Here is a 17,086-nt window from a genome sequence, read left to right as displayed (position 1 = left end):
ACTGATTCATTCCATGGAGTCCGTATGATGTAACAGTTGTCTTATCATAAGAGGATTTTAGAGATTATGATAAATATAAAACATCCCCTAAAAATATATGAAAAATGGAGTCACTCATGAAAAACGTTGTATAGGAAAATATTATAGGATGATTTTCATAGAAAATATTTATATTTTAAAATGTCCTATCTGTTTTAAATTATTATAGTATTTTCATCTGATTTGTTTGTAGTGTTTCTTAATAATATTTACAATATTTTGATTGAGGCACTAAAATCACCGTAAATGTCATTGAAAAGTAATATAAGTGTTTTTTTCAATTATCATTGCTCGCAGATTATTACTATATTATATTTTCAGATTTATAATTACTGTAGTTGAGATTAAGAGTCATTTAAATTTTCTACAGTGTTTTTAAGTAGATTTTATAATATTTTTTTATTTATGTGACCAAAATAGCATAGCAAACTTATTTTTTTATTTCTATTTTGATGATATTATTATTAAAAATATTTTAAATATCTATTTGAATATGATATATCAAATGGTTATTAATATATTTTAGTTTTATTTATCTCATTTATATTGTCTTTAAATAAATTTTATAATATTTTTATTGTGATGATCAGAATATTATAATATGATAAAAATAATATAATAATCCAAAAACAGTGGAAAAATTTTTAAGCGACAATTTGATATTTTTAAATTAAAGATATTATTTTTAAAAAAAGAAAAGAGGGATACCGATTATAAAATATTTAAAATACAAATATTTTCTGAAAAATCGTCCAAAATTACACACTGACAGATTGAAACGATATTTCATACCCGAGAGACTCCTGGACGACCACCCACTTTCTTACTACAGGAGACAATAGGTGGGCTCGAAAGGCGGTCCCACCGGCCCCAATGTATCATTTTCGCAATCACGACTCGGGTAGATGGTTCGCGGTCATGCCCTCATCCAAGGATGAATTATCACGTCGTGCCTGCAATGAATCTATTTCTCCAGCCAAAAAGGTCGGAAACAGCGGCAGCCGAGGAGTCCGACGAGAAATAGGAAGAAAAGCATGGCGGCAGCGGAGCTGAGCAACAAGCGGGTCATCTTCAAGGACTATGTGACCGGCTACCCCAAAGAGGAGGACATGATCTTGACCTCCGCCACCGTGCCGTCGAAGGTCACCCAGGGCTCCACCGCCGTGCTCCTCAAGAACCTCTACCTCTCCTGCGACCCTTACATGCGCGGCCGCATGTCCAAGCCCATCAACCACAGCTACACCGATGCCTTCACGCCTGGCTCTGTAAGATCAGATCAATCCCCCTACGTCGCCTCCTTCCTCTCTTCTTCCCCTTCCATTTCTTTGTATTGACTTAGAATTATAAGTAATTTTCTAATTCAAGTTTGGTTTTTGTTTAATCAGTTCTCCCCTTTATATATATATATATATATATATATATATATATATATATATATATATATATATATATATATATATATAAGTTATTTTTTGGCATTTGCTTGTTTCCTCCTGCATTCTTTTGAGATGGTTTTTGTTAGATGTTCTTTTCTCCGACATATTTTAGACAATAAGTGCTTGAAAGCTGGTATAGCGTTGCCAGAACAACTCATGGTATCCGTTGGTTTTGTAAAACCTTTTTGAAATGGCATGCTGTGACGTGAATGCATTGGAAAAATAAGGTAGGAAAAAAAGAAATATGATTAGCATGTTGTGTCATGGAATTGCCTACCATAAAAAAGAATCAAGTCTTGGGTGATGGGCACACGTGGGTGGGTTGTCTTTGTTATAATTATTGTTCAGGCAAGATGGACCAGGTTTCTTTGTAAGATATATAATGTACCAGTTTCCTCACATGGACTAGCTGTAGTTAAAAGGACTCGGAAAATATATTGGTAAAGAAAAATATTGGAGCACATGGAACATGAGGCTGGTCTGTCAGTTTCTTTATGTTTTGAGATTGGGTCGCTTTTAAATCATTTACAATCTTTTTGCGGTTGATTATTGTATCTATCTCAAAGAATATCTTCAAAATAATAAAAGAAATCTAGAGGCTTCATCTAAGGGTTTGATGTGGACTTAGGGTCATCATGCAGAAGACTCTCTTAGGAGGTTGAGGTAGGGACGTATCAGGGGGCAACTACAGGAATGAGAAGGAAAATAAGTGCTTCTGGCTTATGGAAACTAGGGAACATAGAAGGATTAGCATTATATCTGCTATTTTTGCAGATGAACTTTGATTGTTATGGCGATAATAATCAACCCTGGAGATTTGTGTAATCCAGAGTTCAAACCTTGTTTTCCTTTTCAGATTTAGTTGGACAAGATAGGCTATCATTTTTTTGCAACCTGTGTTTTAGTAAGCCAACAAAAAGATGATGTGGAGATGCATAAGCAATCAGAAAATTATACTAGGTGATCGCAAACAGACTAGTTATGTCGTCTCCAAGTAATATGAACCTAGGCGGTTTGCATTATGCACACCAGAGTCCTACTTTTTTAAAGTATAATTCACATGATTTCATATTCATGTGCCCCATATTTAAGCTCAAATTGGAAAAAAAAAAAAAATTGTTTGGATGTTGTTTTTCACAACTTGCAAGAGGGAGTCTAAATTTGTGTAAATGCTACTTGAAATGTAACAAATGGTTATGCATTTTGGGCCGATTTGCTGTTTCCCGGGACCTGAGTAAAATAAAAATGTTTTGGTGTTAGTTATGGAAATTAGGATAAATATATCTCCTTAAACAAATTCTGAATTTGTCTTAAAATTTTCAACAATGAGACGCGGCATACTTTATGCGTGTAGTTCTCTCACAAATAATTGCCGGATATGGCTTGGCTTGCTGTGGCAGTTAACCCTTGTAGTTATTGAATATTTCGTTTTTCATATTACCTCTTTGCCTACATGACATTTTTTATATTCTTAGACAAAAACATCATTCCTCAGAACATCATGGGTTACCTGATCCTTTTCTGACCAATTACTGTAATGCTTCCACTTATATATCAGGAAAGTGTTTGGCAAGTGGTCAAAATGGGGACTTCAAATTTTTTATCTCCTTTCAAAAGTAATCTTTTTACCATTCCTCCAATTTGCTGAAAGTGCATGCATATTTATTAGTTTGCCTTTACACCATATTTGCTGGACTGACCATAATTTGGAATATGATTGGACCATTGATATGATTATGTTTGAATTACTTAGGTAGTGGACAAGAGAAAATGTCTCTTCCGAGACATCCCATAAAATGGACAAGAGAATTTCCATGTTCAAGTTGTCAAGCTAAAAAATATTCAGCATGATAACTTTTGCCTACTTATTGCATGTCTTATAAAGATAATAGAGTGAATTTTAAATTTTAACATATGAATAAGGTGATGAGAAATTGAGTTATTAATTCTCATAATAAACTTAACTGTTTTGTGCCTTCTGTGCTATTATGCTATACCATAATTTATGCCATGTTGCCTCTGAAAAGTGCTGTTGCATTGTTCTTTTAAGTTTTTTATTTATATTATCTTATTTGGTTATTCTTTTTGTAAAGAGGAGGTGATTGGAAGGGCATCATTTTCATTTTATCAGAAATAAGTCAGAACTATATCTTCCAGCTAAAGTGGGTGAAATTGTGAATAGACCTTTTATCTGTTCACTATTATCTTCTATGAAACTTAAAATTAAACATTTCTAATTTTTAGAATCTCCATATTTCCTTCAGTACATTTTGAATTATTGAAAACAATTGCAACTATTGTTTGTAGCAAGGTATGCAATACCGTACCGTACTGGTGTTTCGAGGTTGGCTCGGTATGATATGGTACCGGTGTACCGAGTGGTATATCAGGGCATACCGAGCGGTACATCCTGGTGTACCGAACAGTTTTATATATTTCCTTTATTACTGTAGCACTGTAGTACTGCTACAGTATAATACTGTAGTACTGTAGCGGTACCGGACGGTCCACTTACCAGTATGCCATCGGACCGGTACGTACCGGGCGGTACCATTTGGTACTGCATACCATGGTTTGTACAGTTAAGCCGAACATTCTAAAATCAGAAAACTACTTATTGTTGCTCTAGTCTTTTCAATTACTGAAGGTTACAGTGTAGATCTGGACCTGAAATTGTAGTAAATCAATTTTGTTTTTGTATTTATGCAGGTAATTATTGGTTATGGTGTATCTAAAGTTGTCGACTCTGGACATCCAGATTTCAGTCCTGGAGACTTGGTATGGGGAATGACTGGGTGGGAAGAGTATACTTTAGTAACTACACCAAAAGGTTTAACTAAAATCAAATACACAGATGTACCACTTTCGTACTACACAGGGATCCTGGGTAAATTTTTCAGAACATCCTTTAGTACAATTTTTATGTTCATAGGGAGCTAGTCAAATGTTCAAAGCATAGAATTGCTATTTATGATGTTACTTGCTGATTATTTTGATTTTTAGTATGGATTTAAATGAACTTTGATAAAAGTAGTAGAGCAGTTCAATCTTAGCAAACAACAAAGCCTAGTATGTCAAATATGTTGATTAAGCCAAGCACTATTTCTGTTATAATACAGACATAACTAAGCACAATTTCCATATTCTTCTGTTATGTGGTTGTAGCATTGCAATCCCGAGTTGCTTTAAATATATATGTTGTTTATGCTTTATTGTTCAGGAATGCCTGGCCTTACAGCTTATGTTGGATTTCATGAAATATGTTCTCCTAAGAAAGGAGAAACAGTTTATGTGTCAGCAGCATCTGGAGCAGTTGGCCAACTTGTTGGCCAATTTGCAAAGTTGATGGGTTGCTATGTAGTTGGAAGTGCTGGTACCAAAGAGAAGGTACAGAGTCCTGCATTAAGAATTTCTGTACAAGTCTGTTAATCTAATTGGTTGCCTTTAATTACTCAGGTTGATCTCTTGAAAGCTAAATTTGGCTTTGATGATGCTTTTAACTATAAGGAGGAGGAAGATCTTGATGCTGCCTTGAAAAGGTTGGTACTTGAGATTGATTTTTAAAGTCCTCTACATCTTCTTGTCATTCTAGGGCAGACCATTTGGAATAAGTCTGAAAATATGAACAACTGAGGTAGCTCAAAATGAAGTGCCCATTCCTCTTGCAAGAAAATCTTTTTGTAGCCATGGAAGCACATAACTCTAAAATCCCTTGTTTGGATAAGAAAATGTCTTAACTTTTCTGATTGAATAGCCTTTTGCATATTTTTGCATAAAAAACCACTATGTTTCTATTTGTGTTAAATAAATCATAACATCAAACATTTACCATTGAAAATTTCTGATATGGAAAAATCAAGAAAGAAGCCATAGAAAACATATAACTCAAACAAAGAGCATCAACCAGTATTTACAAAACTCGAATGCGTACGAAAACAGCATGATCAACAAAAATTACAAAATAAAGCCTTAATCTCAGTGGTTCAGGTAGTGACATCTGAAGTTGATGTTGAAGACAACCTTCTAGATTTCCACATACTGATATTTAGCCAGAAGGCCAGAACATTTCAATGCATCAGCTAGCTTCTAACTCAAATTCCTTCTCATCAGCATTGCCAAAATCAGTAGTTGAGTTTCCTGTTTATACTTCTGCATTGCTTATAAACAGAGAAGGAAAACTGGATAAGCTAATCTGCAGCTTGTATATTTCTGCTGGGATGTAAAAATGCATCGGTAGGGGAGCATTCCACCTTAAGAGCGAAGCATCCATGCAAGCGTGGATGAAGCGGAAGTGAGAATGTCGGCCGGCTTGAGTAACACAAACATTGGTAAGAATCTAGTACCCCGAAAACCTAAGGGTTCCTCAACAAGGTTCGTCCACAGAGGGTGAGTCAGAGCCTAAGATTAGGCTGAAAGGCATAGTCGATGGACAATAGGTGAATATTCCTGTACTACCCTTTATCACGCACTTAGCTGGTTTTGCGTAAGTCATGTGGCACCCTTGCGTGTCCGTCCGCAAAGGTCAGCCTCCTTGAAACCTCTTATGGTCCCTTAGGACCTATAAAAGAGAAAACAGGTTAGAGAAAGCATCTCAATCGGGATCCACAAGCAATCATTTCAGTAAACATTTCATAGTCAATGCAAATTACAAACAGATTTTACAAACTCTGAACGATCACACAACAAAGGGTCCAAAATAGTCCACTACAGACCGAAATCCCCACAAGTGCCCACATGACACAATCTTTGTTTGCAAGCTTAGGACGACCACCAAAATAAAAGAAAATGAGGCTGCTAAGCCTACTGCCAGCCCTTTATATGCTGTGCAAAGCATAAACAAAACAAAAAGATACAGACATACATAAGTATTATATCGAACACCCCATTTACAATTTTGTCTGTGTCATTCTCCCCCACTTATTCTTTCAACGTCCTCATCGAAGCTTTTGCTGAGTCTTTAATCTTCTGCTTCAACTGCAATACGCCTCTTGGCTCCCAGTTGCTCTCTGCTACTGTTGAGTAGTCGAACTTTTAATCTGTCATGCTGCTTCAACTCGCCAATAACTCTGACTTTAGTGTAGGGTTGGCTGAGTTGTGTTGATCACTGTTGGTTTCTGTAGATCTTTCAGATGAAAGAAAAGATCATCCTTAGTATACGCCAGTCTCTTAAATGCCTCATACCGCTTGAACTGAGTGGATGCTTGTTGGAGCTTTAACGAGCATCGCCTTGTAAACTTTTAAAGTTTTTGGGTCATTCCTCCATAAAATTTACCCATCGACCCTTCTTTCACTTAGTTGTCACTTCCAAGTAGGTTCGCATCACTTCTACTTTCGATTGGCATTCTGTTGGGAAATGAAGTGAATAATCTACTTTCAGTAGTATTGATCGTCATTAGTGAGGATTTGACAACTATTGTCTTCCATTTGGTTTCTTCGAAGGGTCTTTGAATATGTGCAGAGCTCCTCTATTGGATATATAAGAGAATTGGGGTACTCGGTTTCGCCCATTCTCTTAAGAGTTGAGAAGACAAATGTTACTTTGATTTCGCTCGCCTCCTCGAGGGTTGTACTCTATGCATCGAGCTGGTTACTAGCCTTCACCCGCTCTTTGCTCACACTTCTGGAGCACTCGAAGTGTTTGCACTCCTTACGTTGAGTTAGCTATTGTGATTCACCTTCTTAATGCCATCGAACTTCTGAAATGCAAGAAGTTTTCACCCCAACTTGGAGTAAGTCTCTAATAGTTTTGGTCACCTCTGGGATTGTATCGTCTTCTCCATCGACCCTGCCGCCTACTCCACTAAGCAGCAAAGGTACAACACCACGCACTGCTTGCTTCGTTCTTTAGTCATGCACTCTTGCATTGACTCAAAGTCCTTCACTTTTGGCTATCTTGATGAGAAACTCGTTGATACCGGTCTTACGAAGTTCCCTGGCCTCTACCCTGCAGCCTTGTCTCGGTACTTGGAGTTTGCCTCCGTATTCTCTATTTCCTCGGCCCCTTTCACGACCAAGCGTTCTCCCTCCATGAGAGCAAGGGATCGATGACTTTACGGAAGTCCCGCCTCTGTGGTACCATGGCGCTGTCATGCCCATGGCTCTACTATCCATCGCCTCGCATCTGCATACCTTTCTTCGCGATCGATATATCTGCCTCTGTGGCACTCCTTCGAGTACATCTCAATTCTAACTGATGCTTGGTTTTGGGTAGCTAAGTCCCTTTGGACTCATCGTCGCTTCTTCGCCCATTTCGACCTCCTAATTCAACACCTCTGTATTCTCCAAGCAGTTTCCCTTGGTCGATGGAAAGACAAACTGCAACTCCCATGCATGGCCTCTGCCATCATGTTGTAGGGTTTGTACCGATTCTGTTCTCCTTAGCTTCCTTGGTAGCTACGTTCGCTTACTCGGCCTTGTCCTCTTGACTTGTCGGGCTCCCTTAAGCGAATATGAGCTCTGGAGCAGTCTAACTCTCCAACCGCTCTGATCATACCTCTGTATGATCAAGTCCCTCCCATGGGACTCATTGGTACTTGCATTCGGTATACTCCCTCAGTGGTACACAACCCTCATATACTGATGACCAAGGCTTTTATCTGATGTAAAATTCGATGCACGCACGGAAGACCCGCCTCTACGATACCATGATATTCACTCCTTGAATCTATAGCCTTTCTTGTCGTCGTGTTGTTCACCGAAGTGGAGCTCCCAGTAGCTCTCGATCATACCTCCGTATGATATAGTCCCTCGTGGGACTAAATTCATGTGTATCGCATTTCCACGAACTGTTCCACTATGATCCGCTGCACCATATCGCCTCCTGATGACATCTTCATTATATTTCGATCCTTGTGGGATAAACTTGAATTGTGATCCCTCCATGTGTGGCCTCTGCCAACGCATCACAAGGCCTCTTCCACCTTCGATTGTGTTCGCTCCTTTGGCAATCAACCTTCGTCCACCTGCTCTCAGGTCACACTAAGACGAAGCACAGCTTTAGGACAGTTTGTCGCCTAATAGCTCTTAAGTCCACTAACTTTGCTGAAATTGGTGCACCATTATCTGGATCTTGGGCCTCTGCCCCTACCAGTACAATATCTGTTGCGCACGCTTCCTTCATGGCAACTCGAATGGTAGCACTATAGCATATTCTTCAAGAGTACCCGTCTTCGTGTCTCTTGTCTCGTGCCAAGGCCTTCTGAACCCAACTTCGCCTCCGCAAGTTGAGTCACCTAGGTTCCTCTGTCAAATGCTTCTTTGAGATAAGGTGCATATGCCCAGAAGCTCCCTTCGTCTTTGGCACCATGCAAGATGAGTCTGCTCCATCAGAATGAAGGACCCATGGAATAACATGATCCCGCTCTTGCCTCTGGAAGAGTTTATGTCCTTGACCTCTGTCCAAGGAAAGCTCTGTGCCTCCGCTCCATGTTCCATCTTCTATGCTAGCTCCCTTCATGCGACTTGGGTACTTCGCCAAGTTACACCCAAGTTACTCCGCTCCTCGATTTGCATTGAGTTGATGGTGGCCCTCGCGCCTTCCATTCCACGGGTTAGCTCTTTGTTGAGTCCAATCTCCATATCGACTCTAAGTGTGCCTTTATCTTGTATTATCGTGGGTCGCTCCCCCCACTTGATCTCGTAATGCATCTCCCTAATGCATTATCTCAAGCGAGATCATACGACGACTCCTCTCCGCTTGCTCGGTCTGTTGAGCTTTGTGAAGTTGTTTTAAGGTACTTCTCAACATGTGCGGTCCATTGCACATGGTTCTCCCTCTGGAGAGTCGGGACTTATCCCTCTTGGATATCTGTCTCGTTGGAGCAACTTCTCTCTTCGCTTCCTTCTCTTTGAAAGTTTCAAAGACCACCATCCCCTTGGACTACTTTGCCTTGCTGAACAAACTGTGCATTGTTCTGCCTCCCACAAACGCACTTGCTAGATTGTGACTTCATGTCAATACAGCCCTCGTTACACCCCTCAAGGCCTAGCAACATGCTGAACTTGCTGCACACTTTAGCCTCTTATGGACGTATCCTTCTCATGCTATAGAGAAAGTTTCAATGCTCCATGACGTCGAGTTTCGATCGCCTTGGGATGGCCACGAATATTCCATCGTTCGCATACAAGCCTTTGCATAAGTACCGAATTCTTCGAGTTAGCAATTTCCCTCACCTCTATGAGCTTAGCACAACTCTTTCGGTCACTGAACAACCTATTCCACCTTGCATGGTCTCATCCTTTACCAAGCGCCTCACTTGCCTTGAGACAAATCAAGTATGGTTGCCAACGTCGAGTCGTAGCTCGAACTCAGCAATCCCAACCTTCGTGCGCTACGCATTCTTCCAAACTTGCTTGTCCTCGTGGTGCCTCTTGCATGAAGGGTTGGTCATTCCTCTGAATGTCAATTTCAGATACTCGCTTCTCTGAGCGACTCATTTTCCCTACATTTTCATGCTCGTTTTCCCCCAAACGGTAGCACATGCTAGCTGCCCTCAATGCAGCCCGGCTAGGTCCCCTATGTTTGCATGCCAAGTGTTTCTACGAGTGCTTGTCCCGCTCTGATACCATATGTCACGCACTTAGCTGGTTTTGCCTAAGTCGTGCGACACCCTTGCGTATTTGTCCGCAAAGGTCAGCCTCCCTAAAACCTCCTATGGTCCCTTAGGACCTACAAAAGAGAAAACGAGTTAGAGAAAATATCTCACTCGGGATCCACAAGTAATCATTTCAGTAAACACTTCATAGCCAATGCAAATTACAAACAGACTTTACAAGCTCTGAACGGTCGCACAACAAAGGATCCAAAATGGTTCACTATAGACCAAAATCTCCATAAGTGCCCACATGATACAATCTTTGTTTGCAACTCTAGGACGGCCACCAAAACCAAGAAAATGAAACTGCTAAGCCTATTGCCAGCCCTTTATATGTTGTGCAAAGCATAAACAAAATCGAAAGACACGGACATACATAAGCATTATATCGAACACCCCGTTTACAATTTTGTCCGTGATACCTTGTTAGTCTCGAGAGACAGAGGAGGCTAGGTTAGCCTAAGGATGGTTGTTGGTTCATGGACGTAAGGTGATCTTTCCTTTTTAGAGTAAGATGGGGTAGAAGAAATGTCTCGAGCCAATGTCCGAGTACCAAGTGCTACTGTGCGGAAGTAACCCATGCCATACTCCTAAGAAAAGCTCGAACGACCTTCAACAAAAGGGTACCTATATCCAAAATCAACACAAGTGGTTGGGTTCGGCGGAACTAATTCTTTTATTCAAGTTAGTAAGAGGGATCTTGAATTAAAAAATAGACCTAGAAGTTAAAAGAAGGTATCTTGAGCAATTGCAAGAATTAGATTCATTGATATTCCTGGAATAGTAGATGCTATCACACATACAGTCATAATCAATTCGGTGGAATTGTTTGATCTTAAAGGTGATCTTCTATAATTTCGCATGTAAGGGGTTATTTCTTGATTAATTTGCAGCTTTCATATTTCTGTTGGGTCAATAAATGAATTGCTTATATATCTCTGTTTTTAGGTGCTTTCCTGATGGAATAGACATCTACTTCGAAAATGTTGGTGGTAAAATGCTTGATGCTGTGTTGTTGAACATGAGAGTGCATGGCCGAATTGCTGTTTGTGGGCTGATATCACAATACAATCTCACTCAGCGAGAGGGCATATACAACATGACCGCTATCGTGACAAAGCGCATCAAGATGCAAGGATTCATCGAGCCTGATCACAAGCACTTATATCCTCAGTTCCTGGAGGCGGTCATTCAGTTTATCAGGGACGGAAAGGTGGTTTATGTTGAAGACATCGCTGAAGGCATCGAGAAAGCTCCATCAGCACTTATTGGCCTGTTCACAGGTCGCAATGTTGGCAAGCAGGTAGTCCTTGTTGCACGCGACTGATTAATCAACAAGGTGTCGATCTCTGTTGCTGAAGAACTGCTAGTGTGTTCTTGGGGTATTGGTCTGTTCCACGAGTGTTTTAGTCAGAAAATGGACATGACTTATGTAAACTTTTTATGGCAATATCTAAATAAAGATGGTAATCTTGAGATCCTGGCTTACTATTTCCTTTTCTGATGAATGACTGATTCCATTTGGATGCTGAGTTATGCATGTACGAAAATATTTATATTCCCACCAGTATAAATTTGCATCTACACAATGGTGATACAGATTCAGAACATCACACTGTTCTATTGTTAGTTGTTATATTATGTTTAAAACTATGGATACTGTGATACTTTGAATGCCATAGTTGCATTTTTGGGAGAAGATACATTTTATGATACTTTGCAGGTTGCATCAGATTTTTTTTCTTCAAGATATTACCATCTGCAAAGTATCAAAATATCCTATTTACTTCTTTTTTAAATGCAGATTTATCATAACATCTTATTCCCCATATATATATATATATATATATATATATATATATATATATATAATTATTTTTTCTTTCACCTCTACTATTACTATTATGTTAATAATGATGCTCATGCCCTCCTTGAAGCCAATGCATGGCAATGCAAGATTCGAAAATTATAAGGTTTTAATTTGAATTTTAATTAGAAGATCATGATGGCACCACCTACCAACCATCAATAACGGAAAAATGAATGCCACATGTCTGGAAGGTTGGTGGGGCTCTTTACAGAGACAATGTGAACCCCATGATGTGATCTCTCATGGAAAGTAAGTATGGAATAATGGGAATTACCAGATATGGTGCAATAAGATCACGTAGCTACTGAAGATCGAGTTTTCGCAAGTATCGAGGTTGAATTTTTGCCTTCATTTTTGTCTTTGCTGGTGTTTTCAGGTGATTCCTGTGGGATCTCATGCCTGACGAAATCTACGTAAGTTATCCTTTGCTGCTTGACTTCCGGCTTTGACTTTTGACCGAGATTCTAGTGGATCTGAAACGCCCTCTCCTATTGTAGCAGGATCCTTGGTCCTTAAAGAGCGTAGCATATCAGCACACATTACAATCATCTGAAGAGTTGGGGGAAAAGAGAGAGAGAGAGAGGGGGATGGTGATGGAGGAGGAGGTGATGGTGAACAGGAAGGTGGTGCTGAAGCACCATCTTCCGCCGGACAGAATGCCCAAGGAGAGCGACATGGAGCTGGTGGCGACGGACACAGTGCGGTTGAGGGTGCCGTCGGGGTCGACGGCCGTGCTCGTCAAGAACCTCTACCTGTCCTGCGATCCCTACATGCGCTCTCGCATGACGAAGCACGACGAGCCCAGCTACGTCTCCGACTTCGTCCCCGGCACGGTACCAACACTGAATCCATTATATGTAGATTTGTTCTCTATTCTATGTTCTGATGACTGTGGAAGGAATAAAATACACACGTATAAGCATACGTGAAAATAGAATGTGAAAGGAATAATATACACACGTATAAGCATACGTGAAAATAGAATGTGCCTTTAGCCTACTCTTGATTGTTCATTTTCCATAAGTTTAAGGAACAAGAGATACTATTCAATCTTGAGGCATATATTATATTATATGGATCATGGTTCAAAATTTTAATATCTTACCCACACAACTCGTCGGCCAAAATGGGTATGAGTCGATTGACACATTGTCACGGACTTAGCTGGTTTTGCCTAAGTCGTGTGGCACCCTTACGTGTCCGTCTACAAATGTCAACCTCCCATGTCCTTTAGCACCCACAAAAGAGAGAACGGGTTAAAGAAAACGCCTCATTCGGGATCCACAAACAAACATTTTCAAAAATACTTCATAGACAATGCAAATTACAAATAGACTTTACAAGCTCTGAATAGTTACACAATAAAGGGTAAAATGGTCAATTATAGACCGAAAATCTCTCTCAAGTGTCCACATGACATAACCTTTATTTACAAGCCTAAAGCGGCCACCAACCTAACTAAAATGAGACTCTTAAGACACAGACATAACCTATATGCTGTACAAAGCATGAACACACTAAAAGACACGGACATACATAAGCATTACATCAAACATCCTGTTTAGAAGTTTGTCCGTGACATTCTCCCCCACTTATTCCTTCGATGTCCTCGTCGAAGCCTTTGTCAACACTACAACTCCTCGCCTTTGCTGAGTCTTCAAATCTTCTGCTCCAGTTGCAATTCACCTCGACTCCCAACTGCTCTCCGCTGTTGTTTTTGAGTAGTCGAACCTTTGATCCGCTATGCTGGTTCAACTCGCCAATGACTCTGACTCTAGTGTGGGGTTGGCTGAGTTGTGTTGATCCATGTTGGTTCTTACAGATCCTCCAGATGAAGGAAAAGACCATCCTTACTATGCGCTAGTCTCTCAAATGTTCATGCTGCTTGAACTGGGTGGATGCTTGTTGGAGCTTTAATAAGCATCGTCTCGCAAACTTCTGAAGTTTTTGGGTCCTTCCTCCACAAAATTTGCCTATTGACTCTTCTTTCACTTAGTTGTCAATTCCAAGCAGGTTCGCATCACTTCTGTTTTCGATTGGCAGTTCGTTGGGAAATGAAGCAGACAATCTACTCTCAATATCTCTAATCACCGTTGGTGAGGATTTGACAACTATTATCTTCTATTATCTTCGAAGGGTCTTTGAACATGTGCAGAGCTCCTCTGCTGGATAGATGAGAGACTTGGGTTACTCGGTTTCGCCCAGTCTCTTAAGAGTTGAGAAGGCAAAGTTTACTTGACTTCGCCCGCCTCCTTGAAGTTGTACTCCATGCATCGAGCTGGTTACTAGCCTTCGCCTGCTCTTTGCTCATATTTCTGAAGCACTTGAAGTGTTTGCACTCCTTGCATTGAGTTAGTTACCGTGATTCACCTTCTCAATGCCATCGAACTTTTAGAATGCGGGAAGTTTTCACCCCAACTTAGAGTGATTCTCTTATAGGTTTGGTTGCCTCTAGGATTGTACTGTTTTCTCCATCAACCCTACCGCCTACTCCACTGAGTAATTGTTAGAACCCTTGCAGATTCTAAACTTGGAGTTGATCTCTTTAGGGGATCGGCTTCCTTGGAACTCTATAGGGGTTCCTCCCTCCAAGTTGCTGCTCAAAGGCTGCAGAAAAGATTCTTCTATTGCTTAAGAAAAGAGGAGGAATACATGGCTATTTATAGGGCTTCTAAACCCTAACTCCTAATAGGACTCCTACTTCAAACTCTTACTTCTAACCAACTCCTAATATGACTCCTACTCAAGACTCCTATTCCCTTACAACTCCTAATTCTTCTCTAAGAAAAAACCTCTTACATGAATGTCCCTCTCAATTAGGACTCTCCTAGCTAGAGTCCTAACAGAATGTCCCTCTCAATTAGGACTCTCCTAGAAAGAGTCCTAACAGAATGTCCCTCTCAATTAGGACTCTCTTAGCTAGAGTCCTAACAGACCCGCCCTCTTCAAATCAACCTTGTCCTCAAGGTTGAGATTCCATGAACTCAGGGAACCGGGTCTTCAGCTCCTCATATGGTTCCCATGTGGCGTCTTCAAGTGATAGATTATTCCAATGCACTAGTACTTCAGTAGAGGGATGTCGGCGACGCATCACGATCCTGCGATCGAGGATGGCTTGTGGTTGGGCTTGAATAACTCCATCCTCAGTTGTGTTGGGCAGTTGGATCTGGGGTGACTCGTGTTCTCCCAACTTGGGCTTTAGGCATGATACGTGGAAGACAGGGTGAATTTTGGCATCCTCAGGTAATTTAAGTCTATATGCCACGGCTCCAATATGCTCTGTGATTTGATAGGGCCCATAAAAACGTGGGGATAGCTTCATGGAGGCTCGAGTATTGATAGAGAGTTGCTTGTATGGTTGTAGGCGAAGATAAACCCAATCTCCCACTGAAAATTCTCTTTCACTTCGTCGTGTGTCGGCTTGCTGCTTCATTCTGGCTTGAGTGGTAGAGAGATTATCTTTTAATAGTTGTAAGAGTTTGTCCCTATCAATCAATTCTTGGTCAACCTGATCTACCTTGGCCGAGCCAATTACATACTTTGGAATCACAAGTGCTGGTCGACCATACAATGCTTCATAAGGGGCACATTTTGTAGATGAATGATATGTAGTATTATACCACCATTCGGCCCAAGGAAGCCATTTCACCCACTCTTTTGGTCGGTCGCTAGCGAAACATCGGAGGTACGTCTCTAAGCACCTATTTACCACCTCTGTTTGGCCGTCAGTTTGTGGATGATACGCTGTGCTCATCTTGAGTTTGGTGCCTTGTAACTGAAATAACTCGGTCTAAAATTTACTAGTGAAGATCCTGTCATGATCACTTACGATGGACCTTGGCATCCCATGCAGTTTAACAATATTTTCTATGAAAATCTGGGCAATACTAGCAGCAGTGTAGGGATTTCTCACAGCACAAAAATTAGCATATTTCGTAAGTCGATCAACCACCACGAGAATCGTGCTTTTACCTTTGGAAGATGGCAGCCCTTCAATGAAGTCCATAGAGATGTCAGTCCACACTGAGTCTGGTATGGGTAGTGGTTGTAGCTTCCCTGGATTTGCTAGGGTTTTACCCTTGTGCTATTGACATACATCACATTGTGCCACATATTCAGCAATAATTTTTTTCATCTCTCTCCAATAAAAATTTTGCTTTACTCTTTTGTAGGTTCTTAGGAATCCAGAGTGCCCTGCTGAAGGTATGGAGTGCATTTCATGCAAGATGATTGCGATGCAAGGGGAGTCAAGTATAAGCACAATGCGACCTTTGTAGCGTAGATCCCTCGAATCCCAAGTGTAGTGGGCTATTGCACTTGGATCCTCCTCCAATTTTTTTATGATCTTGCTGATCTCTGGATCCTTCTTCCATTCTTCCCTAATGTCCTCGAGGAGACCGGTGGTAGGAAGGGAGATGGCTGAAACCTTGGCTTGTTCAGGTAGCCGTGAGAGTGCATCTGCAACAACGTTTTCTTTCCCCTTTTTGTAAATAATTTCATAATCAAATCCAAGAAGTTTGGTTACCCATTTTTGCTGCTCAAGGGATTATATCTTTTGCTCCAAAAAGTACTTGAGGCTTTTATGGTCAGTTTTAATTTGAAATCGTCGGCCGATCAGGTAGGGTCTCCACCTCGTTACTGCGTGTACAATGGCAAGCATCTCCTTATCATATACTGACATGTTTTGATGGGAGGGAGATAATGCCTTGCTAGTGTATGCGAGTGGTCGACCATTTTGCATGAGAACGGCTCCAATTCCGACTCCAGATGCATCGACCTCAATGATGAAGGGTCTATTGAAATCTGGTAGCGCAAGCATCGGCGTCATTGTCATGGCTTCTTTAAGTTTGTCGAAGGCAGCAGAGGCTTTGTCCGACCATTGGAAAGCATCTTTTTTCAGTAAAGAAGTGAGCGGTGCACTGATCTTCCCATAGTCCTTAACAAATTTTCAGTAGTAGCCCATTAGTCCAAGGAACCCCCGCAGTAATTTCACGTTTGTAGGTTTCGACCAGCCTTGCATTGCCTCAATTTTTGTTGGGTCTACCGCCACTCCTTCTGATATTATATGCCTAAGGTACTCTACTTTTTGCTGGAGAAAGTTGCACTTTAGTTACTTAACAAAAAGAGTATTCTCCCGAAGGATCGTC

At 40.7% G+C, this 17,086-nt stretch overlaps 2 protein-coding genes across 2 annotated transcripts in view; both read left to right on the top strand.

Moving 5' to 3' along the window:
- The first annotated feature begins 998 nt into the window (after positions 1–998).
- LOC135638965 (2-alkenal reductase (NADP(+)-dependent)-like) lies at positions 999–11,550 on the top strand. The gene is made up of 5 exons (XM_065152601.1): positions 999–1,304; positions 4,185–4,362; positions 4,696–4,862; positions 4,932–5,014; positions 11,018–11,550. The coding sequence occupies exons 1-5, from the start codon at positions 1,074–1,076 to the stop codon at positions 11,394–11,396; spliced, it is 1,038 nt and encodes a 345-aa protein (XP_065008673.1). The 5' UTR covers positions 999–1,073; the 3' UTR covers positions 11,397–11,550.
- A 970-nt stretch (positions 11,551–12,520) lies between these two features.
- LOC135638371 (2-alkenal reductase (NADP(+)-dependent)-like) overlaps positions 12,521–17,086 on the top strand; it is a 29,218-nt gene continuing 24,652 nt past the window's right edge. Inside the window, exon 1 of the mRNA XM_065151484.1 lies at positions 12,521–12,772. Within this exon, the coding sequence (XP_065007556.1) occupies positions 12,527–12,772 (246 nt within the window). The 5' untranslated portion in view covers positions 12,521–12,526. The remainder of the gene's footprint in view (positions 12,773–17,086) is intronic.

Source organism: Musa acuminata, chromosome BXJ3-5 (genome assembly GCF_036884655.1).
Source record: "Musa acuminata AAA Group cultivar baxijiao chromosome BXJ3-5, Cavendish_Baxijiao_AAA, whole genome shotgun sequence".
Classification (NCBI taxonomy): domain Eukaryota; kingdom Viridiplantae; phylum Streptophyta; class Magnoliopsida; order Zingiberales; family Musaceae; genus Musa; species Musa acuminata.
The sequence above is the reverse complement of the archived record's forward strand: the minus strand, read 5'-3'. Positions and strand labels throughout refer to the sequence as shown.